The 26,151-nt window shown below is 44.1% G+C and overlaps 1 protein-coding gene across 4 annotated transcripts in view; it reads left to right on the top strand.

Annotated features, from left to right (window-relative positions):
- Positions 1 to 23,744, top strand: part of POP1 (POP1 homolog, ribonuclease P/MRP subunit) — a 36,290-nt gene extending 12,546 nt beyond the window's left edge. The window contains exons 6-16 of one of the 4 annotated variants that reach the window (XM_082722796.1): positions 195 to 282; positions 714 to 901; positions 2,562 to 2,818; positions 2,943 to 3,036; positions 5,036 to 5,147; positions 5,713 to 5,832; positions 10,874 to 10,989; positions 13,073 to 13,264; positions 15,395 to 15,549; positions 20,298 to 20,639; positions 21,527 to 23,744. In XM_082722796.1, coding sequence (XP_082578922.1) covers positions 195 to 282; positions 714 to 901; positions 2,562 to 2,818; positions 2,943 to 3,036; positions 5,036 to 5,147; positions 5,713 to 5,832; positions 10,874 to 10,989; positions 13,073 to 13,264; positions 15,395 to 15,549; positions 20,298 to 20,639; positions 21,527 to 22,184 — 2,322 coding nt within the window. In that variant the 3' untranslated portion in view covers positions 22,185 to 23,744. Of the gene's footprint in view, positions 1 to 194; positions 283 to 713; positions 902 to 2,561; positions 2,819 to 2,942; positions 3,094 to 5,035; positions 5,148 to 5,712; positions 5,833 to 10,873; positions 10,990 to 13,072; positions 13,265 to 15,394; positions 15,550 to 20,297; positions 20,640 to 21,526 lie in introns of all 4 variants that reach the window. The other 3 variants (XM_082722794.1, XM_082722795.1, XM_082722793.1) reach the window with 3 other exon arrangements.
- The last annotated feature ends 2,407 nt before the right edge of the window (positions 23,745 to 26,151 follow it).

Raw genomic sequence — 26,151 nt, 5'->3', positions numbered from 1 at the left:
TTAAAAAAAAAAAGAATATTTGCTAATATGCTAGGAATAGACAGATTTCAGATTTTGATTTATGAAATGATAGCTTTAGCAATTTGGTCTGTGTCATGGACCTGTGGAAGTTTTTCTGATGTGGCCTTTGGCTTCTCACAGTTTTCCCCCATGTCCTTTCCTGAGTATTTAATTATGTCTCTCCTTCTGTGCAGGATTTATCCTACTACTGTTGTTTGGAGTTGAAGGGCAAAGAGGAAGAAATCCTGAAGGCTCTTTCTCCGATGTGTAGCATAGATGCAGGTAAACCTTTTTCAAAGCTGAGCACTATTTTAGTCTTTGAGTATTTACTCATATCCCTAGCAAGGAAGCTTTTTGAAATTTAAACATCTATCAAAATGCGAGAGTTCTTGTTCCCAAGGAGCGTGTTAATGTTAGAGAAGTGGGGGTTGTTTCAGATCATTTCTAACGTTGTCAGGTGTTAAGTGAGAGAGCCATTGTTCGGGTGGAGTGACTTCAGTCAGGCAGAAACCTCTTCAAATCATTCATTCACTGTTTATTGAGAACTTACCGTGTGCCAGGCCTTGATCTATGCAGTGATCAAAAGCAAACCTCATCCCTCAGGGAGATAGACAACAAGAAACAGTGTGGCGATCGGGCGATAGCACCGCCATCTAAGCACCGAGATCATGACGTGTTCATGACGTGTTACGTGTTGTCTTTGTTTACATCAGGACTGACTTTCGCGGCAGTTCACTGCCTGTCTGGGAAGTGCCAAGGAAGTGTCCTGCTCTATCGGACAAACAGATACCCTCGAGAGATGCTGGGGCCTGTCACGTTTATTTGGAAGTCTGAGAGGACCCCCAGTCACACTTCTGAGAGCAGGCAGTTGTGGATCTGGCTTCATCCAACGCTTAAACAGGTATAATCCTTGAGATGATTTCCTCACAACTCTGTTACTGCATTCTTTTTCTTTTTTTAAGATTTTATTTATTTGACAGAGCGAGAGAGGGAATGCAAGCAGGGAGAGTGGGAGAGGGAGAAGCAGGCTTCCCGCTGAGCAGGGGAAGTGGGGCTTGATTCCAGGACCCTGTGATCATGGCCTGAGTCTAAGGCAGATGCTTAATAACTGAGCCGCCCAGGTGCCCCTGTTACTGCATTCTTAATTACCATTGAAATCAGTGCTTTGGAAGTTTAAGTAGTATAAAAGTTGGGCAGATAGCTTGGTATTTGAATAGAAGGAAAAAAATGTTATGTGAATATGAAACGAAGCAAATCTTGACCTTTTACGTTTTGGTAAACCATATGCAAAAGTAGAGATAAAGACCCACTGAATAAATAGTGGCTTGAAGGGCTGCATTTGGTCTGATGCTCCCGTGATGACTGAATTCACTGGTATCTATGTGCTTGTCAGAGCCTCTTTGATGAGGAGTAGCTGTTTTAAGTAAGTCTGATGATTTTTAATCTCTGTTCATCTTTTTTTTTGGTCTATTCACTGGTTTCATATGGTAAGCCGTAAATTTTCTCTTTAACCTCATTTTCAAAAAAATGTTAACTGTTCAGAGTAGTCATGTTGTTTTCATTACTCTTTCATTAACCTTCACAAACTTAGGAGTTTGGTTTTTTTTAAAAGATTTTATTTATTTAAGATTTTTTCTTTCTTTCTTTCTTTCTTTCTTTTTTTTTTTTTTTTTTTTGGTCAGAGAGAGAGAGCGCAAGCAGAGGGAGAGGCAGGCAAAGGGAGAAGCAGGTTCCCTGTTGAACAAGGAGCCCATGCACGACTTGATCCCAAGACTGTGGGATTTTGACCAACCGAGCCACCCAGGTGTCCCAAGATGTTATTTATTTATTTGACAGAGAAGTGCACAAGCAGGCGGGACTCAATCCCAGAACCCTGGGATCATGACCCAAGCCTAAGACAGAGGCTTAACCAACTGAGCCATCCAGGCGCCTCTGACACTTAGGAGCTTTTTTGTTTCAAATGCCATGCCATGTTTAGAAGCAACAAAAAAGCTTTTTTTTTTTTTTTTTTTAAGATTTTATTTATTTGATAGAGTGAGACACAGCAAGAGAGGGAACACAAGCAGGGGGCTTGTGTGGGAGAGGGAGAAGTAGGCTTCCCACTGAGCAGGGAGCCCAATGCAGGGCTCCATCCCAGGACCTTGGGATCAGGATCTGAGCTGTAGGTAGACACTTAACGACTGAGCCACTCAGGCGCCCCAAAAGCTTTTGATGGTGGTGAATTTCATTTAATTTGTAAAGGGATAAAGATGTAAATTTTTTATTATTTATTTATTTATTTATTTATTTATTTTTTAAAAAGATTTTATTTATTTATTTGACAGACAGAGATCACAAGTAGGGAGAGAGGCAGGCAGAGAGAGAGAGAGGAGGAAGCAGGTTCTTCTCTGAGCAGAGGGCCTGATGTGGGGCTCGATCCCAGGACTCTGGGATCATGACCTGAGCCAAAGGCAGAGGCTTTAACCCACTGAGCCACCCAGGCACCCCAAGATGTAAATTTTTTAAAGGGAGTAAAAAATCATATGAACTAAACCCCCTGAAGTGTCTCAATATTTCCTTAGGATATTTTAGAGGAACTCAAAGCAGCGTGCCAGTGTGTGGAACCCATCAAACCCACCGTCTGCACCCCCGGCCCCCTGCCGACAACATCCGAAGAAAAAAGCCAAACTGAACTGCCTGATGAGAAAATTGGCAAGAAAAGAAAACGGAAAGATGATGGAGAAAATGCTAAACCCGTTAAAAAAGTCATCGGTGACGGAACTAGAGACCCACACCAGCCATCTTCTTGGATCTCCGCAACCACAGGCATTATAATCAGGTACAGGCTGGATTCGCTCTGAACCCACTGAATAGTTTTAGTGAAGACTTGCTCTGTTTTCACCAGTGGCTCAGACATTGTGTACGGTGGACGTTTCCATCTCGAGACCTTTTCTCTCTTTCAGTGATTTGACGATGGAGATGAACAGGCTCCGGTTGATCGGTCCGCTTTCCCACTCCATCCTGACCGAGGCGCTGAAGGCCGCTTCTGTCCAGACCGTGAGAGTAAATGCGACTGTGGTGCTTTATTCCACTCATGTCCTTCTTAGCAAATTTGTGAGACCTAACATATTTCGGTACCGTTTGGGGCCACGGCCTATAAATGTTTCTTTCTCTGTCTCTGCTTCTTATCAAAGACTTGGTCACCTTCCACTTCTAGAACAGACTTGTTCTTATTAAATGCAGACTATCCATGTAGATGGTGAGTTTTGTGAGTTTTGTGGGTAACAGAGCCCTTAAAGTTAGTAAAATTCTGTGCCATTTTTTGTTTGTTTGTACTTGTGTGGTGCATATTTTCTGGGGCTATTTGTTTTTTTTTGTTTTTTTTTAATTTAAATTCAGTTAACACCGTGTATTGTTAGTTTCAGAGGCAGAGTTCAGTGATTCATCAGTTTTACAGAACACCCAGTGCTCATTATATCATGTGCCCTCCTTAATGGCCATCACCCAGTGACCCCATCCCTCCACCTCCCCTCCAACAACCCTCAGTTTGTTTCCTATGATTAAGAGTCTCTTACAGTTTGTCTCCCTCTCTCATTTCATCTTGTTTTATTTTTCCCTCCCTTCCCTTCTGATCCTCTGTTTTTTGTTTTTGTTTTGTTTTTTTAAAGATTTTATTTATTTATTTGTCAGAGAGAGAGCGAGCGGGAGCGAGCACAGGCAGACAGAGTGGAAGGCAGAGTCAGAGGGAGAAGCAGGCTCCCTGTGGAGCAAGGAGCCCAATGTGGGACTCGATCCCAGGATGCTGGGATCATGACCTGAGCCTTCATCTCATTTCTCTCTGGAATCCCTTCCTGACCCCCAAGTTAAATGAAATCAATTATATTGCATTTCATTGCATTTTGTACATTTCTCAGTTTATATGTTTAGATTTGCTTGTGTACTTAGGCGATGTTCATATTGAACTTGGTGAGGGCAAGGACTCTGTCCCCCAGTTTTTAGCACAGAGGAGGGGCTCCATTCCAGCTCGTAAGTCGCTCAGGGAGGATTTGAACCTGAGAAGTTTGGTTCCGGAGCCTGTGTTTTAAACCAATAAGCTATGCTATCTGAGTGACATAAATAGCTCGTATGTTAACAGGTTGCTTCCATAGAATCTGTAGGAGCATGTCCTACTTCAGTGAACTTCCGTATGAATCATGGCTGTAAGTCTCGTGCTCTGTGTGCACCTGGTAAGGAGGTGCTTTTTGGTTTTCTTTTTTCTTTTTGCTTTTTTCAAATTATTTATTTATTTATTTAGATTTTATTTATTTATTTGAGAGACAGAGATAGCAACAGCATGAACCAGGGTGGGGAAGGAGAAGCAGGCTCCCCGCTGGGCTTGGGGCCCGAGACGGGGCTCAATCCTAGGACCCTGGGATCACAACCCAAACCAAAGGCAGATGCTTAACTGACTGAGCCACCCAGGCACCCCAGGTTCTTATATTTTTATTCATGTAAGTAATCTCTGTACTAGCATAGAGCTCAAACTCATGACCCTGATATTAAGAGTTTCAGTCTCTTCTGACTGAGCCAGCCAAGTACCCCTGAGATGATTTTTGAAACCTTGCTCAATTCCTCATTCTATCTGGGAAAAATACAAGTAGAAGACTTGTGTATCTTATTTGAAGTTTCTAGGAATAAAGCAATTGTAAGATATCCTTTTACCAAAGATTTCTTCAGACCGTGTAGGTTTGGTGTTTCTTTTTGTGGGGAAAGTCTTATTGCTTAAATTGGTATGAAGTTGGCAGTAGTGGGAGAGGAGCAAGGGGCAGGCCTCTTTCCTCAGTAGTGTGCTGAGAGAAGAACACAGGTGTCTCTCTGAAAACCATAGGTGTGGTTTTTAGTGTGTGAAATCTTGAGAGAAGTGTAATGCTATGTCCATGCCTCTGATTAGAAGAGCACTTAGGTTGGTGTGAATTAGTGTGTTAAACAGGGGAGCAGTTGTCTACGAATCTCAGCCCTAACAATGATCAAGTCTGATTCATCATTTCTCTGGTGAATAGGAGTTGTTATTTTTCAGGAGGGAGAAGACACGGAGAAGACACCTCACCACTGGTGGTTTGAAACCTGTAAGAATCCTGATAGCGTTTCCCTTCATCACAGACAAGAAGCCATTTTTGAGTTGTTGGGAGGTATTCAGAGGGAAGACTGACCGGGTGGTTTGGGGACGGAGGGAGGAGTGGGAAGTGCATTAAAAGAGTGTTTTACAGTTGGGCTAACTACATGGAGCAGTGCTTTTTAACTTGGAACTCCTTGTCATAATATAGCAAGAGAACATGGAAGAGTGGTGCCTGACTCAGTGAATTAGGAAACTCTGAGTTTATGTTAATATGCCAAATAACTGGCATTCTGATATGATAGGTAAACACATAGCCCAGGTACTGAAACAAAGGTCTCTACTTATCCTTACACAGTTATGTTTGTGTGTGAAGCTACTGTAGTTATCACTAATGGAAATCTACATGTCTATGTTGTAAAATAATCTGTTATGTTAACTTAATGTTTTTGGTAAGAAATGTTACTCTCTATGAATGTTAATTTACTCTCTTCAAGTATTAATGGGACAAAAGAGGAATGTAGGTTTTTTAATAATTAGCCCAAGAAGCAATTTTTATTAAAAAATTTGAATATTCAAGCAAGTGTATATATTGTGAATGACTTTGTAAAAGGTTGGGTTTTATTTGTTTTTTGTTAAAGGAATTACATCACCAGCAGAAATTCCAGCCGGTACTATTTTGGGACTGACTGTTGGGGATCCTCGAATAAATTTGCCTCCAAAGAGGTCCAAAGTTTTGCCCAATCCAGAAAAATGCCAAGGTAAAGTTTCTAGAACACTCCTGGTTTTCCTTTCAATTTTGAGTAGTTTAGTTCTATGAGAAGAGTTCTGACAGGTCTGCATTGACTTCATCTGTAAAAAGTTAGGGTGATCTTTACCTGCCTCCCTTTCAAGGTGATTATAACCAAAGGAGATGGTGTGTATGGAAGTATCTTTTAGCTAGGAGACGTGTAGCCTTATCCTTATGTTCATTTTTTTTTTTCCCTGAGTTCTTTATTTTTAGTATCTGGTAAAAACCTGTCGTTCTGCAAACTAGGTTCTCTGAAAATGCCTGGCATTTCAGAATTTTAATTGTGAGGAAGGGATCTGCACCCGCAGCTGGTCTTGTGCTCATTGGAAGCCTCTGTCTGACCATACAGATGATCCAGGTTCGAATCCTGGCAAGGCCATCCCAGGTGCTGAAGGGTAAGAAGTCTTGGTTTAGACTCAGTAGAGTGGCCTGTGGGAGGTTGTTGGGTGGGGTGGCATCAGCTGGTGGTTAGGAGCCTGCTAAAATTTTAGTCTGATCTGATTCTCAACAATGGTGATAATATCGTGTTGTATTTACTGTCATTTAAATACTGAATTGGAAGAATCATTAAAATTACCTTCTGAATTTTGAGAGGAAAAATACAGGTATGTGTAGTAATAACTTCAGTTTTGTTTTTTTTTTAACCTCCACATGTAGTTAATAGCTTTATTAAAGGAGCAACAAATTAGTCTGTCAGATCCTTACATGAAAGGGGGGTTGGATGAGAGGAGTTTGAAGCTCTGTCGGCAGGTTAGTTAATCATGGAGCCTCAGACATTACTCAGTGAGTTGTTGCCTCTTTTCTTTTTTAATGGCATTATTGTCTGATGCAACCCTCAAAGTTGCAGTGTTGACTGAGTATTAAACACTGACTATCTTAATTGCCTTAAAGATGTAGTTTCAACTCCACTTACTTTCCCTTGCTGCCTCAGATCCCTTTTTGGAATGAGGTAGTTACGTGTTAAATTCTTTTTAATGCTTTTATCTTCATAGGAATTAGTTCCAGGAAAATTAAAGTCTACCTTAAGACATATGATTTAATTTCTTTAAGAGCCTACCATCTTGGTAGTCCTTGTTGTATTTTATTAAAACCTGTTTTAGGTAATTTCATTGAAGAAGTAATGGTATGTGAGCTACATAAAAAAATAAACTTTTTGAGGAATTAGGATTATAACAATATCACTAATAGATGTAACATATCATCTAGGATGATAACTTAAAACTAAAGTTAGAAATAGACTTTGATGAGCCAGGTCAATTAATAAAAGATTAATCCCTTGGAAGAGTCTCGGTGTCATGATGATTGAAAACTTAATTCTCTGATGTACTTCCAGTTTCTCTTTCTACATCTGAAGTCGTTCTCTGCCTATTTTAACTTGGACAAAATGGACCAATTTTGGTGCTACTTAAACCACAAAGAAGGGTTTGCCCTTCTTATTTGCAGGACAAACTGTCTTGTGTGTACTGGGGATTCGAGGATTCTGAAAAGAGGGGGTATATGAATGTGATATTGCGATATAATAAGAAATATGTATTTTGGTCTTCGTGCAGCTGCCCCTTTCTTGGTATAGAGCTCCTAAAGTCCTTGTAATTCCCTAAGTGATAACAGCCTTAAAGCCTTAAAGGCTAAAGGAGTGTCTTTTCTTATTCATTAAAGCCCCTTTCAGTCACAACTTTTAGGTTAATGAGGTAAAAAGTCTCTAGGATGGTGGGCTGGTTACGGGGGAACCAACCTCAAGGTTAGAGCATTAGAACTTTCTCAGACACTTCTACCCCTGCCCCATCCAGACCTGCCTCTGGGAGGGGGAGGTGGGTTAGAGATTGAGTTTGATTGTCAACAGGCAATGATTTAATTGGTCATGCCTACTTGATTATGACTGTGTAAAATCTTATACAGTTGGGGTTTGGAGAACTTCCCGTTTGCTGAACACTTGAAGATGCTGGGAGGGCAGTGAGTTTGAAGAGGGCCAGGGCCTCCTTGTTCCCTTGTTCCCTCATACTTACCCCGTGTTTCTCTTCCATCTGGCTGTTGGCTGAGTTAAATCTTTTCATTAAAAAACAAAGCAAAACAAAATAGTAATGGAGTCAGTAAACTTTTCTTGAGTTCTGGGAGCCATTCTAGCCAATTACTGAATTTGAGGAGGGGGTCGTATAGGTGGGACCAATTTCTAGCTAGCTGGTCAGAGGTATTGGAGACCAGGGACTTCCAACTGGCATCTGAAGAAGGGGCAGTCTTGTGGGACTGAGTCCTTAACCTCTGGGATCTGACACCATCTCCAGGAAGGTGTGTCAGAACTGGTGTGAATTGTAGGACACCCAGCCCTTGTTGCAGGATTGCTTGCTCTCAGGAAAATGGCTGCACGTTTGAGTGTCAGAAGTGTTGGGAGTAGAATAGCAAGACTGAGACTGTAGGGAAGGAAATAGTCTTTCGGTGAAGAACTTGAAGTAACGGTGCATATTGTCAGATGCGCTGAAGAAGTTTACTTGATCGTTTGATCCTGGATTTTGATTTGAATATTACTAATTTGTTTTTGCAAATCTTTTCGACTTAACAACAGCATTGCACTATGTAAGTAACTGGCTCTCCATGTGAGATTTTTGAAATATAATTCCTGTTGCACTGTCATTGTAGGATTTATTCTCCTTAATCTTTCTCTTTATGTACTCTTCGATAGTGTGTACCCAAAACACAGGAAGACTCGAGTTGGCTTTAGAGGGATAGGTGAGAGATCATCCCTTTTTACAGCTTTTCCAAGTACCTTTAGAGCACGGAGCTGCAGGTGACTTCATGAAGTGTCCAATTATTGGTCATTTTGCACCAACTCCTCCATTTCTGCTCTTGGGAGAAAAAGCCCTCATAGCTTCAGTTGGTCCCTTTTAACTGTTCTGCAGGTTTAATTTAGAATAGAGTGAATTTGAAGACTAACTTTGGTATATTTGATTCCCAAACGAGGCAAACTTTAATTTCCTTTGCTTCCCTAAGGAAAACTTATTAAGAAAGTTTTAATTTAAAATTTGGTCATCTTCAAATACATTTAAGAAAGAGAAACTATTTCCTTCAACCTTTAAGTTATTCTGTAGTTATGCAGTGAATTAGAAGGCTTTTGCCTGGTATGAAAGAAAGTATTCTTTATTTGGGTCTTGGGCCAAGGATTTAGAATTCCATTCAGAATCAGTTGTCATTCTAGGCCCACTTAGGTACATGCTGGCTCAGCTGGTAACATTCTTTTTCCCTCAGTACTAGACTCTTGACCTAAAAGGGTCTTTCCCTTTGCCTTCAGGCATACTCTGATATGTTTTAAATAGAGTTTATATTTTAGAACAGTTTTAGGTTCACAGCAAAGTTGAGTAGAAGGAATAGAAAGTTCCTGTATTCCCCTGCCCTCACATACACACAGCCTCCATGAACCTGCACTGACACATCATTGTCACCCAAAGTCCACGGTTTCCATCAGGGTGTGCTCTTGGTGTTTTATATTCTGTGGGATTTGACAAATTTGGAACAGCATGAGTCCATCATCGTAGTATCATGAAATAGTTTGACTGCTCTAAAAATCTGTGCTCTGCCTATTCCTCCCTCTCTCCCAGTCCTTAATCTTTTCACTGTCTTCATAGTTGTGTTTTCTCGAATGTCATCGCATTGGAATCATACAGTATGTAGCCTTTTCAGATATCTTCTTTCACTTTGTAGTAAGCATTTCAGGTTCCTCCATGTCTCTTTGTGGCTCAGTAGCTCATTTCTTTTTAACACTGACTGATATTCCATTGTCTGGATGTCCTACCTACTTTGTTTCATCTATTTATTTATTATTATTTTTTAGAATATTTGGAGTTGTGAGCATCTTTTTTGTGCCTTTGCAAGCCTCAGGCTCAGCCCTGTCTTTTGTAGAGTCCCAGTTCTGCCACTCACATTGTTGGCAGCTCTCCACAGGGAAGCGATTCTGGGTGGACAGAGGCTGTTTGAAACAGAGCCTGTTTGCTCCTAGACAGGCCATGGGAACTTTCACATACACAGCATTGGTACTCAAGATGCTGTTGGTTATTATCTTCCATGAGGAGCAGCAGAGGACTAGAAGCAGTTTTTCTTTAAGGAGCTTTGATCTCAGATCTTTACATCAATGTAATTTTCTCTATCTTTGCTCTCCCCTGAAATCTGTCACATTGTGGGCCAGTCGATTCCACCTTATTTTTTTCCAGCCATCAGACCCATGCAGGTATGTGCCTTTGAGTGTGACCTTTCTGTGTAGGTAGTTTAGACGTTAGCCAAAATTCATGAATTGTCTGATTTTCTTTCTTTTAATTTTTCAGTCCAATAAAAGAGAGTTGGAAGATTTTTTTCCCCCTAGTGTTTCAATGACTTCATGTGGGAAATCTCTTCTATCAGTATATGTGTTTCTAATTGAAAAAGTTTCTCCTTTTTTTCCCACTGGAGTACTTTTTGGCATGGTGCAGTTTCTTTAAAGGGATGAAACAATACATTTCACAGAAAATAGGCTCATTTTAAAGGAATGAGAAAAACATGTTTTACAGAAGGAATAAATATTCAGTTGAATGGAAAAGGATTATAAGAGACTTGAAATAATAGAGCAGAAGAAAAAGCTGGTATCTATTGGCTCACAGCTGTTGGGACAGGAATGATATAAGGAGCCCTTAAATGAACAGTTAAAATATGGCTTGTACTGTCCTATCGTTTTATAAAGAAATTGTTCACTGTGCAGGGGTTCCTAGAATTTGGTTATCTTAAATGTGGGATTAGGCAGTTATTTACCTGATTGTGATCTTTATATCTTATACATTAAAAATACATGTCAAAAAATAAGTTTAGGAGCCTTTGCTTTTTATGAAACCAACTATAGGAGTAGCTTAATTTCTAGTCAACTAAATTCATCTAGAGAAGTTAAGTGAGCACCTACAAAATATTTTCTTGTAACAGAAGGTCAACCAGCAATGTTTAGAGTTTGACTTCATTGATCTAAAGGATGTAGTTTGAAGGCTCTTTCTTTTCCCTCTTAGATAATGAGAAAGTTAGACAACTGCTTCTGGAGGGTGTGCCTGTGGATTGTGCGCATAGCTTTATTTGGAACCAAGCTATCTGTAAGAATGTCACAGAGAATAAAATCTCGGATCAGGTAACTAATGGTGTAAGGATTGTTGGTCAAGTCCTGAAGACAGGTTGAAATTCCTCACTCGAGATGCTGTAAAAGTTATTTCGTCCTTTAGAGAATCCCATAGACTCCCTTTTATTTTCAATTTATTGATGCCTTACTTATGATTTTTTTCTGTTCTTAGAGAAGAATAATCTTAAGAAAAATTTACTACAAAGACTTTTTCTTAAAATGATAATTCCACGATTTAAATATATGTTTTTCTTTTATTTTCTTTTTCCCTTAAATGTTCTATCTTTAATATCACAGTGATTGAGCTCTTACCCAGATCAGGGATTATAGTAGATTGATGGGCTAGATGGCTAGGATATGTTTGAGAAAGTACAGGGTCAAAGGAAGCCCAAAGAAGGGGCACTAAGCCCAGACTAGGGAAGTTGGGAAAAGCTTCCTGGATGGGGGAGCTGGTGTTTGACCTGACCCTTAGGTGGGTGGACAGAATTAAACCAGACTTCTTGGGGGCCAGGAGCCAAGGCTGCTGGAAGTGAGACCAGCATGTGCAAGGGTCCAGGATGATGTGTTCAGGAATTTCTAAGTGAGTCAGTAGCTTGGAGTTGAGGGTGGGGCAGGAGATGAAGAAGTAAAAAGGGTTCAGAGCATAAGAGACCTTGAAGTATTTAAAGGATTTGGGCTAAGGACATAGGGCGTCACTGATGGTTTGAAGCTGAGCTATGATGTGATCAGATTTTACCCCACAACACAGTAGAAGGTAGATTAAACTAGGAATGGGGGTTCGAGCAGAGGAGCTGAAGAGAGGGCTTGTGGTTGGATGGCCTTAAAAGAGACCCTGCAAATAGTCCTTAATTGAGGACATGAGGGGGGCCTGAATTGAGACCATGTGGGTGGAGTGGAGGGGCTGGGGTTGAAGACAAAACACAGTCATTGATTGGATGGCCGGAAGTGGGAAAGGAGGAGACATGTAAATTAGCTCCTAAGAGTCTAGCTTGAATTCAGTACTTCAGGTAAAAGAGACCCAGAGCCTGATTTATCACTGCTGTATTCCCAAGTTCTAGAAGAGTGTTTGTCACATAAAATGTACTCAGTAAACATTTGGAATTCAATGAATGAAGAGCAGACATGTGAATGGATGGATGAATGAGTGAGTGAGTCAGTCGCCCAGCTAGGTGGGGAACACAGGAGGAGAGCAGATGCCGTAGGGAAGATGAATTCAGTCCTGGATAAACTTGAGTTGGAAGGTCCTCAGGACTTCGCCGTCCGAGTAGATGCCCAGGAGACGGGTTTTGATCCCAGGAGGAAAAGCTGGGGCTAGGAGATGGATATTTTAGAATCAACACCATGTAGAGATGGTAGTGGAAACTCAGCCCAGAGGTGAGAAGATTACTTAGGACTTGGTCATGATCAAGGAGCATCCGTGAGGTAGGAGGCAGACTGGCTGCGTGGCGGCGGTCTCTTGTGTAGTCTTTCCTGTGGGTGCTAGGCCTCTCTCTTGCCCGTTCATCTCTTTTTACAGCTGGCAAGACAAGTCTGAGGGGCTGTTGTGCACCACTCCCTACAGTCCACATAACAAGTAATTTATAGCATCTTTAAATCTTTAAGACCTGGTGAAAAAATTTCTCAAGCGCCCCAGAGTGTTTGCCCAGTCGCCCCTCCTTGAGAAGTTATTGTTTGTACCTTTTTTTGTTTGTTTGTTTGTTTGTTTATGTCACCCACCATTTTTTTTTTTTTAGCCTCCTGACAACGAACCTTAACCAAAGTAAATGTAAGGACTGAACATCCAAATACAAAATTAATCCTGACATAAGAGTTAGCAGAATGGATGTGGGTTATTATATAACTTTGAATCATCTGGTATAGTGTAGCTCAAATTTAAGATAATTTGGCATTTTCTACTGAAACACTTGTATAGAGGAAAATCACTGAAGGAGGAATACCATGTATTTCAAATGGCTTCCATTTATTTACTGAGAACATTTTTTTCCCTTGTTTTTTGAAAGAGCATTTAACTTTCTAAAGCTGCTCATCAGGAGAGCCAGTAGAATCTCCCAGAAAATTAGGGTTGTTTGTCTTGAATGATTTTCTTCCGCTTTAGGATTTAAACCGGAGAAGAAGTGAATTGCTGGTGCCCGGGTCACAGCTTGTTCTAGGTCCCCAGGAATCCAAGATACCTATACTTTTGATTCAGCAGCCAGGGAAGGTGACCGGTGATGACCGACGAGGCTGGGGAAGTGGCTGGGACATCCTGTTCCCCAAAGGCTGGGGCATGGCTTTCTGGATTCCATTTGTAAGTTCTTTTCCGTTCCCACTGTAGAGTGTAAAATACATTCCTAGTCCATTCCACATGCTGAAAGTATTCCACACTGCATGCCCCACTTAGAAATCGAGGGCTGTTTTTCTACCCTTGGAGCTATAATTCTGATCCAGGGTACTTCATAATGTCCCCAGAGCCGGGTTGTCATTAATAAGAGTTGGGCTGACACAGTATGAATTTCTGAGATTTTGAAAGTGTCCTGATTTTTATTTGACAGACAGAGATCACAAGGTAGGCAGAGAGAGAGCAGGGGAAGCAGGCTTCCCGCTGAGCAGAGAGCCCAATGTGGGGGCTTGATCCCAGGACCCTGAGATCATGACTTGAGCCGAAGGCAGAGGCTTAACCCACTGAGCCACCCAGGCACCCCAGAAGTGTCTTGATTTTTGAATAGTAGTGGTAACAAACTGGGCAGGGAGCCTGACATGGGACTTGATCCCAAGAGCCTGGGATCATGACCTGAGCCAAAGGCAGATGCCTAACCAACTGAGCCACCCAGGCGCCCCTGAGATAGCTTTTTGTCTTGTTTTATGTGTGTGGTGTTTTTTTTACTCAAAAGAATTTGTTACAGTTTAAAAGCAGTTTTTATAATTTTCTAATTTTTATAGATGTATAGCATAACTTTTTTAGTTTTAAGTGCTGACCATGTATTCCTACTAGCTGCAGCTAAAAGCTTTATTAAAATCCAGTGCGTTTTTTTCTTCTCAATAGTTTTTTTATTATTATTATTTTCTAAAGATTCTATTTATTTATTTGTCTGAGAGAGACAGAGCGTGTGTGCACAAGCAGGGGGAGGGGCAGAGGGCAATGCAGGCTCCCCACTGAGCAGGGAGCCCGATGTGGGTCGATCCCAGAACCTTGGGATCATGACCTGAGCTGAAGGCAGATGCTTAACGACTGAGCCACCCAGGCATCCCTCTTCTTGATAGTTTAAATATTACTTTGAACCAGAGAGTATAATAGATAAGACTGTTAGAATCACATAGGTAAATTTTAGCAATTATGCTTGGTACAATAGACATTCAGTTCATCATTTAAGATTCATTTCTTGGGCTCCTGACTGGCTCACTTGGTAGGGCATGCAACTCTTGATCTCGGGGTCATGAGTTCAAGCTTCACAGTGAGTGTAGAGCTTACTTAATAAAAAATAATAATAGGGGTATCTGGGTGGCTTAGTGGACTGCCTTTGGCTCAGGTCATGATCTCAGGGTCCTGGGATTCAGCCCTGCATTGGGCTCCCTACTTTTCAGGAAGCCTGCTTCTCCCTCTTCCTCTGCCTGCTGCTCCCCCTACTTGTACTCTCTTACTCTCTCTCGCTCTGTCAAATAAATAAAATGATCATCATCATAATAATAATAAAAAGAAGGGGAATATTTTAAAACACTTCTAATTTTTAAACTATGATCTGTTTTAAGCATACAAAAAAGTATAGATACTGAAATAATACATATGGACCCTTCACCCATCCTGCAGCTTAAGAAAACATTACAGGGAAGCCTGGGTGGCTCCGTCTATTAAGTGTCTGCCTTTTGCTCAGGCCATGATCCCCACGTCCCAGGATCAAGTCCTACATCGGGCTCCTTGCCCAGTGGGGAGCCTGCTTCTCCTCTGCCTGCTGCTCTCCCTGCTTGTGTTCTCTCTCTCTCTGACAAATAAATAAAATCTTTAAAAAAAAAAGAAATGAAACATGACAGAATTATTGGAAGCACTCTCTCCAGCTCCATTGCCCGTCCTCTTCCTAAAAGAATCACTATCCCTGTTTTCAGTGTTTGTCACTACCTTGCCTATTTTTATAGCTTTCTTAAGTATGCTCTGTATTCCCACATAAAATAACTATATTTTGTTTTTAAACTTTATATATCTCACCACATTTATGCTTTTGCAACTTACTATATTCACTCAACATTGAGATTTTTTCTGTGTTGATTGATGAAGCTGTTCCATCATTTTTGCTCGTGTATAACCCCTTTTAGGATTATTCCACACTCACCCATTCTCTTTTTTGATGGGCATTTAGGTGGTTTTGCATTTTCTCCATACAAACATTAAACACTAATTTTACTGTAGGTTGGTGTATTAATAGGGTCTTTTTGACATTTCTGTTAGATCTATCGAGGGGCAAGAGTTGGCGGGTTAAAAGAGTCTGTGATGCATTCGCAGTACAAAAGGTCACCGGACATCCCCGGAGATTTCCCAGACTGCCCCGCGGGTGTTGTGTTTGCCGAGGAGCAAGCCAAGAACCTCCTTGAAAAATACAAAAGGTAAGAAACCAGCTTCTCCAGTTTCCTAACATCTTGTGAGGAAGAGAAGGGTCTTCTCAATGTTGGCCAGTGATGCTTGGAATGGCTTCAGTAACTCTTACATAACGTGGAGTGTTCATAGACTTTTCCTTGAATTAATAAAACAAGACTTAGTGAAGTTAGGAGATCGTCTTATATGTGGCTCTTGTAGGCCTGTCCAGGTTAGAGACCCTTCCCACGGTCATTTGCTAACATTGATGTTGGTGCGTGCCTAAACTGGGGGCCTGTCCCTTCAAAATAGCATTTGCGTTTTTTTACTACCAGTTATAGAGGTATGTATTTATGAGACTTTAATGAAACTATGGGAATGTGTAAAAGTGCTTTGTAAACAGGTGTATTCCTTCCATCCAGACAGATAAGTAACTATTTTTACATGTCGGTATCTATCCAGCTAGCCTTATTTTTTTCCTCTCTTTTTTCTCCCTGGGGGACTGGCCAGCGAAGGGGTTTGCATCTCTTACACTGTGAAGTGCATGCCACCTTTTAGAGCCTGACTCTCACCTCCATTCCAGGCTTCCGGGAGCACAGAGACTCCCTTGTTTGTTGTGGCGTCAGTGGCATCTAGCCAGTGCCTGGTGCATGGTGTCCTTAGTAACTGTCTTTGTTGACTGACGAATGGAGAGATAGTGGGATGGTGTAGTTCCTTGACCGTGAGCTCCATGATTGTGCTTTCTTGTTCACCATCCAACCACAGAGGCAGGCAGTGCTCAGTGTTCGGACTTGGTCAAGTGACAGGTGAATGAATGAGTAGAAAGACAGGAGTGCTTTCCTGGATTGCTGGCTTATGGGCTCTTTTGAAGGCAGTAATCATGTATTTCATGCCTCCCAGAATACTAAGTCTTCTATGTGTTTGTTAAGTACTATTTGACAATAGTACTTATTTCTCACCCTTTAGATTTCTTTATCCATGCGGATTTTTCTTAGGTACAAATTTTCTTGAAATGGGATTATAGTATATATACTATTTCAAAACCTGTACTTTTTATTTAGCAATCTATTATGGATAGTTTTCCTGTATCAATAAATGTGACTCTAAACCAAGTGTCAGCAAACTTTTTTTGTAAAAGGCCGGATGATAAATATTTTTGGCTTTGCAGGCCCTTTGGTTTCCATGGCAGCCACTCAGCTCTGCTCTGCCTTGTGGCACAGGGACGATCACGGATGATACACAGAGGAACGGGCATGGCTGTGGGCCGGCCTCATTCTGTTTGTGGACACACAAGTTTGAATCTCATATAATTTCATGTGCCATAAAATAGTCTTTTTTTTATTAACCATTTCAAAACACAAGAGCCATTTTTAGCTCCTGGGTCATAGAAAAGCAGACAGTGGGCCAGGCTTGGCTTGTGAGTCATCAGCTGTCAACCTTGCTCAAAATAGAACTCAGCAGTTACCTCCAGGGCTCCCATATATTGAACTGTAATTTGTCAGCGGCTCTTTAGTTTATTTCTAATTTTTTGCTCTGCGCTTCTGTGAACAGCTTTCCATATGCATCTTTACCTGTTTGTCTTGACTTACTCATTCATTTAATGTATTTATTTAGAGCCTACCATGTGTCAAATGTCTTCTAGGCACTGGTGCCTTTCCCCATGGAGCTTATGTTCTTGATGGAAGCACATGTTTCTAGGCTGGTGGGGGAGGGACCCAGCAGAGGGAGGGAGGCTGACATTGCAAGAGCAAAGCCCTTGAGTGGGGAAGAGAGAGGCTCAGATCGCTCATTTTAGTCTACTGGAAGGCTGACTCTGAGATGCAAAATGCAGATTTAGGGAGGGTAGACTCTGGCCCAGAGATAGGTAGAACTCTCCTGATCATGACCGGCTTCTCAGTGAAAAGAGAGGCGAGGTTATCAGTTAGGACTAAGAAGGGGAGAGAGGCTGTTGGAGATTCAAGGAGAGAGGAATCTATAGAGACCATTTTCTGGATGAGCAGAAGATAGAATTGACTGGAGAAATGTCAGGGCGTGCACTTGTTTACAGCAGGACCATTCAGGGCTTCTGGGTGTTCTTCCCCAGCCCTGTTCTGTTGATCGGGGCTGGCGTGGAGGTAGTTAGAGAGTTGGATGTAACCAGGATGGGCTTTACCAGGTCAAGGGAGTTGAGGGTACCTGTAAGGGAATGATTCTTCTTATGAACCGGAGAGTTTAAGCTTAAGAAGAGACAAGTGAAGGTGCGTGGGTGGCTCAGCTGGTTACAGGTCATGATCTCAGGGGATCGAGCCGTGAGATCGAGCCCCACGGCCAGCTCCCTGCTCCGAGGGGAGCCTGCTTCTCCCTCTCCCTCTGCTGCTCCCCCTGCTTGTGCACTCTCTCTCTCTCTGTCAAATAAATAAATAAAATCTTTAAAAAACAAAAAGAAAAGACATGCAAGAACGGTGGTGAGCTATGAGGAGATGGTGGAGGAATAGTAAGTTCCAGCGCTTGAGGAGTTGTGGTGAGGGAGAGGCAGATGGGCTGGGAGGTATCGCTCTGAGGGTAGACACTTGAAATTGAGATGTTAAGGAGGAGCAGGTGATAGCAGTGACCAAAAACTAAGTGGCACCAGGAGAGTGGGTGTCTGAGTTGAAGTAAAAGATGGGAAATGAGGACATGAAGTTTCTGGTAGCCCAGGGCGTCAGAGCTGATCTTGGTAGGTGCCGGAGCCGCTGAGTGACCAGAGTCGAGAGGGCGGGGGAGGGGGTGTGTGGGCGGCTGGAGAAGGACCTGGCTGAGGAGGGAGAGCGGAGGGTCTGTCTGAGGGCGTGTGCTTCGGGGGAGCTGGGATCTTGGAGGAGGAAGGAGAAGACAAAGTGGTCTGGGGGCATCAGGGGATCATCTGACACCTCCCCCCCGCCCCCCAGGCCCATGGCATGTAAGAAAGAAACTGCGGTCGCTGGAGAGGAGCTGGACGGGAAAGAAAGCACACACCTTAGGTGGAATCCCATCAATAAGATTTCTGGTTTAAAAATATATATATATAGCCCACAGATTTTTTTGTACTATCCATCAATTGCCGTTTGTATTAATTTAGGATTTCACCTGTAGTTAGGAGTGTGGCTGTTTTCCCTCACTCCGAATAATATAGGATATTACCAACTTATTTTTTTTTTTTTTATTTATTTATCAGAGGGGGGGGGGAGAGCGAGCACAGGCAGACAGAATGGCAGGCAGAGGCAGAGGGAGAAGCAGGCTCCCTGCTGAGCAAGGAGCCCGATGTGGGACTCGATCCCAGGACGCTGGGATCATGACCTGAGCCGAAGGCAGCTGCTTAACCGACTGAGCCACCCAGGCGCCCAAGGATATTACCAACTTATAATATTGATAGAACTGATGGATGGAAAAAGTACCATCTTATTGTTTTAATTTTTTGTTTAATGAGTATAAACTATTTACTTTTAAGTGTTTTTCACCTTTTTTTTGTTTTTGTTTTTTGTTTTTGTTACTAGCTCATTTATTTCCATGTAAAGGTCTTCAGGGGAGGCAATTACCGTGGGAGTGTTTTTTACCAGCTGCCCGTCTTGGGAGGCCAGAACACATTTGGTTCAAACGTCAGAGCAGAGGCTCAAACTGAACCCCTGATTAAGTCTGCAGGTTCATTGTCTGCCTGGGGCCCTGGGGCATGGCACAAAGTAAGAAGCATGTGAGGGAAGGAGTATCAGGGCCTGTCCCATAGGACACTGTCCTATGGGGTCTGGGACTCCCTAAGAGTCCTTCAGCCCAGAGTGGCCAACGGTACGGCTGCTCCTTGCCTTTCAGGGTCCTGGTTCTCATTAGCTTGTGGTATTGCTAAAAGGCTCTTCTTTCATACATTGCTGAAAAAAGCTGATTACTGTCACCCTGTGAGTTTGGAAATCTCTCTCAGATTGCAAGTGCTCATTGTCTTTGCTTTAGCAGTTCATTCAGGAACTTATCCTGCGGATATACTTGTGCTTGTGTGACATGTTCAAGGTCATTCGTTGCAGTATTGTTTCTAGAAGCAAAGATTTGAAAATACCAAAATGCCGTGCAGTGGGGGACTATCTCATCAGCTAGGGTATAAGGGAATAAGATAGGCAGCCCTTTGCAAAAGAATGAGGGATCTCTTCGTGTACTCATATGAAATGATCTCCAAGGTATGTTGTGAAATGGAAACAGTTAAACAGAAGTACCGAGTCTGGGATATCACCACCTGTGTAAAATGGGTAACAAAACAGAAAGAAAAGGGTACATATCTGCACATAGGTCCACAAAATGTCTCTGGAAGGATGCATTACAAAACAGATAATGACATGATCTCTTGGAGGGTGGCTGGGTCATTCATTTCCTCCTCCGTGTCCCCAAGTGAGACAAGTACCCCAGGGCTGTTTTTCACCAGCTACAGGTCGAGTTGGGGGAGAAACCTCACCAGCACCCCTTCCGTTCCCATGGAACTTAGAACATTGTCACACGCTGGGACATTGCAGCACGACTCCAGGGACACTGTGAACTTGTGGTCTTTCAGGAAGGGCGACCCCTGGAGTTGTGAGGTGGCCACGTGGGGCCGCTTTGCTGGATGTATTACCTTTTAAAAGTAAAACCAAAGGAAACAAAGAAGCTTGGCCAATAGAGTTGGTTGTTATCTTTATCATACTTCTTGGAAAACTTTGTTTTGTAGGTTTGTTTTTCAAGTAGAGATGTAGTGCAATGGCCGTAATTATTTTTGTGGTTCCGATCCTAAATTGTTCAAAAATTGGTTCTCCTCCTTGATTTTCACTAGGCGCCCTCCTGCAAAACGGCCCAACTATGTGAAGCTTGGCACCCTGGCTCCTTTCTGCTGTCCCTGGGAGCAGTTAGCTCAGGAGTGGGAGTCAAGAGTCCAGGCCCAAGAGGAACCCTCTGTGGCCTCCTCTCCAAGTGGTGAGGACAGTGACTCGAGGAGAGACAAGTTGCCTTGCGCTCCCACACCTGAAAACACGGATCTGTGGTCTGACGAAGGGGGCACATCTCTGAGCAGCTGCAGTGAGCCCCGAGAAGCCATGGACACAGAGTGCCCAGCCCGGGTGGGGACCGAGTGGGTAGCGTGCCAGGATGCCACCGGCAGTCTCCTCTGTGTTCTGCGGTAAGTGCCCATGACCCCTGGATACAGTTTATGTGGTCTCTTTTCCTCCTGACCAGGCTATAGGCTGTAAAGGTTCTCATTGTCCCTTTATGCAAAGCCCTGGGGAACATCTGGACTTTCTGGGTAGGGGTGGGGGTGGGGGACAAGCCAGTCCTGTGTCACCCAGCTCACAGAGGGCTCGGGGACATAGCTGAGTCACATCTGATATGGGGCACGATACTAATGTGCCCAGATGGTTTAAAGTACCGTCACCCACTGACATAAACCAAAGCAGTTGTTTTCTGTGACCTATTTCATTCAGTCTTTGCTGACAAAGCTGTCCCCTTGCGCCAAGGAACGTTCCCTCTGTGAACTCTGAGTAAGCATTCTTCCCTTTACATCCCCGAATTCCGTTTCTTCTGGTTCCTTTGGAATGACCAGAGTTTAGGAGTGATTCCATGTCCCCTCATTGTAACATCGTCCTGTCAGAGAGGCCGCTGTACGAAGGGTGTTCCTGCCGCTCCCTGCTCGATGGGGCTTCCCAGTCCCGCTCTGGTCTGTGCTCAGCCCTCTTGCCTCGCACTTCTTTTCTGTACAGTAACTTCATTTCCTGTCCTTCCTTCATTTCAGAGCTGTCTCTCTCAGCCTTAGATTCTGTCTCATTTTTCTCTACCTTCAGCTTCTTAAACCTTTAGGCCTTCATCTACAAATGGTAGACCCATAAGAAGAAAAATATGACAAAAATATATTAATGTCTGTTTTCAATTTTTGAAGAAATTACCATTTTGATCCTTCCCTACATGGATTATAAAAAAACCAAGTTAACTCCCAACAGTGCCCAGTCTTCTGACGGCATGTTTTCTCCCCAAACAAAATCTCCTCAAACATGTGTCTCCCACTTCACGTAGGAGTAGGAAATGGCTGAAGCAGCTGTCGACCTGGTGTGGGCCCAGCTCCAGGGACAAGCGGGCAGCCCGGCGGGCTTCCGGCAGCGGGGAGCCAGCACCGACGAGCGCGGCCTGCCTGCCCCTCCTGGAGCGTTTCCCCAGGGCGCTGGTGTGGGTCAGCCTGGCCCTGCTGAGGAAGGGCAGCCCCGAGCCGCACTCCATGATCTGTGTCCCCACCGAGGAGGACTTCCTTCGGCTCCGTCAGGATCAGCTGTACTGTGGGCCCCAGGAATCCAAGCACAGTGACCCCTTCAAGAGCGAGATTCGGAAGCAGAAAGAGAGGAAGAAAGTGGAGAAGAGTCAGAACAAACAGGCGCCCACGGAGCCTGAGGGTCTGGCCGGGGGCCCCCCTGCAGCCGGACACCAAGCTCTGACCCTGGGCCTGTGGTCAGGCCCCCTCCCTGGGGTGACTTCTCACTGCTCCAGAGTTCTCCTCGGCTTTGTCACGCAGGGAGACTTCTCCATGGCCGGCGGCGGCGGGGAAGCCCTGGGGTTTGTCAGCTTGACGGGCTTGCTGGATATGCTGTGCACCCAGCCGGCAGCCGAGAGGGGGCTCGTGTTGCTGAGGGCGCCCGCCTCCCCGCAGTATCGGTTTGCGAGAATTGCCGTGGAGGTGTGAGCGCCCATGGACACCCCACAGCAGAGACAGACTGACTGCTTGTTTGCCAAGTCCCCCCGTTGGAGAGTTTTGTTTTTGCCATCCTCTGCTTCGAAATATCACACGAAATTTCTTGGAAATGAGAATAAAGATAAGGCATTATGCAGACGAAGGGATGCTGACATCATTCCGGTAATCTCCTGGTAATCTCCTGGACTGCTTCCATCTTTCCTTGTCCTTACTGTAACACTTGAAAACTATTGGGCATGGATAGCTTTTGTATTGATTTCTTGGTCTGTGTCACTCTTGCTGAAAATCATTAGCTGCTCTGTATGTTTTCTTGTTCCTTTTTCATTAGGAACAAAGGACTCTCAAGTGTATTTGTAAGCCCTGTAGACACGAGATAAGCAACAGTGGTTGCTTAACTGATTGTTACAGGCGAGGGAAAGGCTATAAACACTTGGCCTCTGTGCATGACATAGGGTCCCCCCATCTGGACTATGTTCGAGTCCGTCCTGGAATCAGCGTGCCTAACACTTGACACCATGCAGAAGGAAACCGTGGAAAATTGCTGCCTGTTTCAGGCAGGCTCGGTGTATGGCAGAGGGTTTGGGGTGGAATCAGAATGGGGCTCTGGTCTTTAGGACCCATTGTCCCTTTGCTGTTGACCAACAGATACATGATCCTAGAAGCTACTTGGTTCTTCTGTGCTTTTTGTTTCTGCAAAAAATTTTTCAAAGCCATGGAGGTTGGTTTCTCAAAATATGTTCTATGAAGTGTGTTATCTAAAAAAAAAAAAAAAAAAAAAAAAAAGATTCTAACTTCATTGATTTGGGAAACTATGGGTTAAAGGAAGCTAAGCATTTCTTTTGGGGGGATTTCTAGAACCTTCCATCTGATAATATGCATTGTGTCTCTCCAGGAAGCAGATAACAGCCTATAGTATTTTCTAAATCTTTTTGATTCCCAAACTCCTTTTGCAAGGAGCACTCTGTAGGACCAGTGTTTTTAGGTACACACTTTGGGGAACGTGACCGTACCATGTAGTACTTACCTCTCTGACAAGTGATTAAAAGGACGGCCTCTTTCAGACACTCATGCAGTCATGATGTCCACCTGACAATGGAGCAGGGTGTCAAAGAGGTCTTGTCCTGTCCCACACAGGAGTGCCGTCATTGCTTTTTTCACTTGCGGAGAAACTGGGTGCTCATTCACGTTTCGTTACCCTGTGTGTCTCACACCCTCAGACCCTTGTCATCCCGCCCCCCATTTCTAGCAGAGCCTGAGTGGGGTTTGTTTCTTAATTTAAATGTACAGTTAGGCGTTATTTCATGTAAATGTATTGGGTTTTGCAGTAGCAGTCGTTAGAAATGTCTCTGGGGGAGACGGGCTGCGGGGAGAGACAGAAGATTCGAAATATCAGTGGCTACTGAGCTGTCCCATGTGTCTCCCTCACACCATGCCTCTGGATGTATTTGTGTCCAACCCAAATGAGACTGCAAAAAAAGAAAGAAAGAAAGAAAAAAACACCAGTGTGACTTAGTGGTGTCTGTAAACAGAATAAATTCAAATGTCACCTGATGTTCAGTTGTGAGTGTTTATTGGGCCATTCCTCATTGGTTTTCTTGGCTCTAGGCCACTCCGTCTGTGGCTCAGCTCGTGGATGACAGAGAAGCCTGAGCATGCCTTGAGTCCCCTAACCTCTTTCTGCCTAGCACCCCGCCTGGGGCCTGCCGCCCTGCCGTCACGACAGGACAGGGCACGCTTACTCTGCTTTGTGTCAAAAGGCCCAGGAACTATGTGCTTTAAGGATAGATTCACGTTTCCCAAAACTGGTTCATGGGAGCGCTGGTCCCTGGAGCTGTCTCCTGGAAAGTGATGGCCAGACAGATTTGGGAGGGCTGCAGTCCGCATTCTCCTCTCGCTGGTTCACACCGCACGAGTGTCACCCAGCCCCTGCAGATTCCAGGAAGGAAATCGAGCTATCTCTCCCAGACTCCCCCCTCTCCCCCGTTGTTCTTCTTTTGGCATACCTGTTATCCAGAGAACATGAGTTTCGGGGAATATACTTCGCAGAATCACTGACAAAATCTGCACATATGCGGGAAGGAATCCATTTCTCCTGTGAAAAGACACAGGAAGGGCGTTACTGTCCACAGCAAAAAATGAATAAATGTGTTTATTTTGATTCTACCGGTGCTGCAGAACTGCCAAAAAAGTACGACGTGGCCCCTGGACTCTTGTCATAGGGGTGAAGCCTCCGGAGTTTGCCAAGTCAGGAAGTGTCCCAAAAAGCAGCATTGTGAGCTCAGCACCTGGAGACCAGCTACACACCACCTGAGTGGTGTAAGACAGAATTGACTCCTTCTGTAAGATGATGCTCAGCTTTTCAAAAATATTACACACAAGTAATATTTTTGTATTAATATTCATCATAGAAAACCTAGAATATGCTGGTAAGCAACAGCAACAACAGTTAAAATCACCGACATGTAACCTACGTTATCTTTCTGGCACATACCCTTCTAGACCTTGAGATGTGTGCCAGTAGCTTTCTTTTAAGAAAAATAGGGTCATGGGTGCCTGGGTGGCTCAAGTCGCTTAAGCCTGCTTAAGAAGCCTGCTTCTCCCTCCGCCTGCTGCTCTCCCTGCTCATGCGCGTGCTCTCTCTCTCTTTCTCTCTAACAAATAAATAGAATCTTAAAAAAAAGAAAAGAAAAAGAAAATCATTGCTCATATAAGAATCCATAGGGTACCTCTCAGGTTCAGAGCGAGTTGCCAGTTCCTTACGGAGCTTCATTAGCGTGAACCCGAATGTTCCTCCTCTTTCACTGGTAGGAGGAAGTTTGTAGGTAATGGCTCTGCTGGAAACTCGCCGCAGCATTGCTGGCTGAGCTGCTGCAGGCCTAGGGAGGGCCAGTGGGAAGGGAGGTGGACAGGTGACAGCTGGATGGACAGCTGGGTGGTCTTAACTGGTCAGGACTGGGCTGCTCAGCAGGGAACAGTACATCACACAAAGACCACCAGGGGTCCTCAGAGTCACACCCCCTGTTACACAGCTATCCCTAACACCAAGGGCCAGTCCAGAACTCAGGGGTATGGGTACTGTCCTTTGGACAACCAGGACTTTCACTCCTGGCTGCTCGTTAGAATCCTCTGACTGCCCAGAAAGCCATCTTGGGTCGGGCCCAAGCAGCGGTGTTTCTTCAAAAGCCCCAAGGCTGCTCTGACATGTGACTCGGGCTGAGGCTGTAGGGGTGGGAGGTCTGGCTCTTCTGAGCCCTTGCACCTTGGGAAGGTATGACTGGACCTTACCACCCTTGTGGCTGGAACAGGCCCAGCTCACAGGTCTGTGCACTGCGCTGTGAAACAGCCAGGTGGGAACTTCATGGGAATGTCGTGGTGGGCCTGGGCGGCCCCGAGTGGGGGCTTCCACCTGGGGAGAGGGCCTGGGCTTGAAAGAGAGAACAGCCTGGCTCATGACTTACATAACCTTCACCACTGAGTACAAAATGAGGTTTCTGTTTTCTCTTCCCTTGCAGAGCCTCTGGGATCTCAACTTTGGCTCCATCTCGGGAGTCTCTTGCGGAGTCTTCCAAGCCCGGGTGCCTGGGGCCCGCATCCGAGAGATGCTGAGTTAACTGGTGAGGGGTGTGACCCAGACACTGGGATTCTTAAGAGCCCCTTGAGGTGACTTGCAGCCACGATAGAGAACCGCTGTTCTAGACTTTTAATGTGAGGGTCCCATGTAGTTAGGCAAGAGCACAGAAGCCTATCAGTGACGGGGAAACCTGCAGGGTGGGAGCAGATGTAGGCTGTCTTGAGTGAGGCACCCGGCTGACACTGATGGCCACGAGTAGGGTCCTGCAGGGTCGGAATGAACAGCCAAGTTCATGTAATGGCATTTCCCTTCCCTGCTTTTTTAAAATGAAAATTTAACCCCAGCCAGGCACTGTTCTAGAAGAACCTACCCTAACCATTGTGTGCT

The sequence above is a fragment of the Mustela nivalis genome, assembly GCF_964662115.1.
Source record: "Mustela nivalis genome assembly, chromosome: 2".
Classification (NCBI taxonomy): Eukaryota; Metazoa; Chordata; class Mammalia; order Carnivora; family Mustelidae; genus Mustela; species Mustela nivalis.
This window is presented reverse-complemented; position numbering and strand designations above follow the sequence as displayed.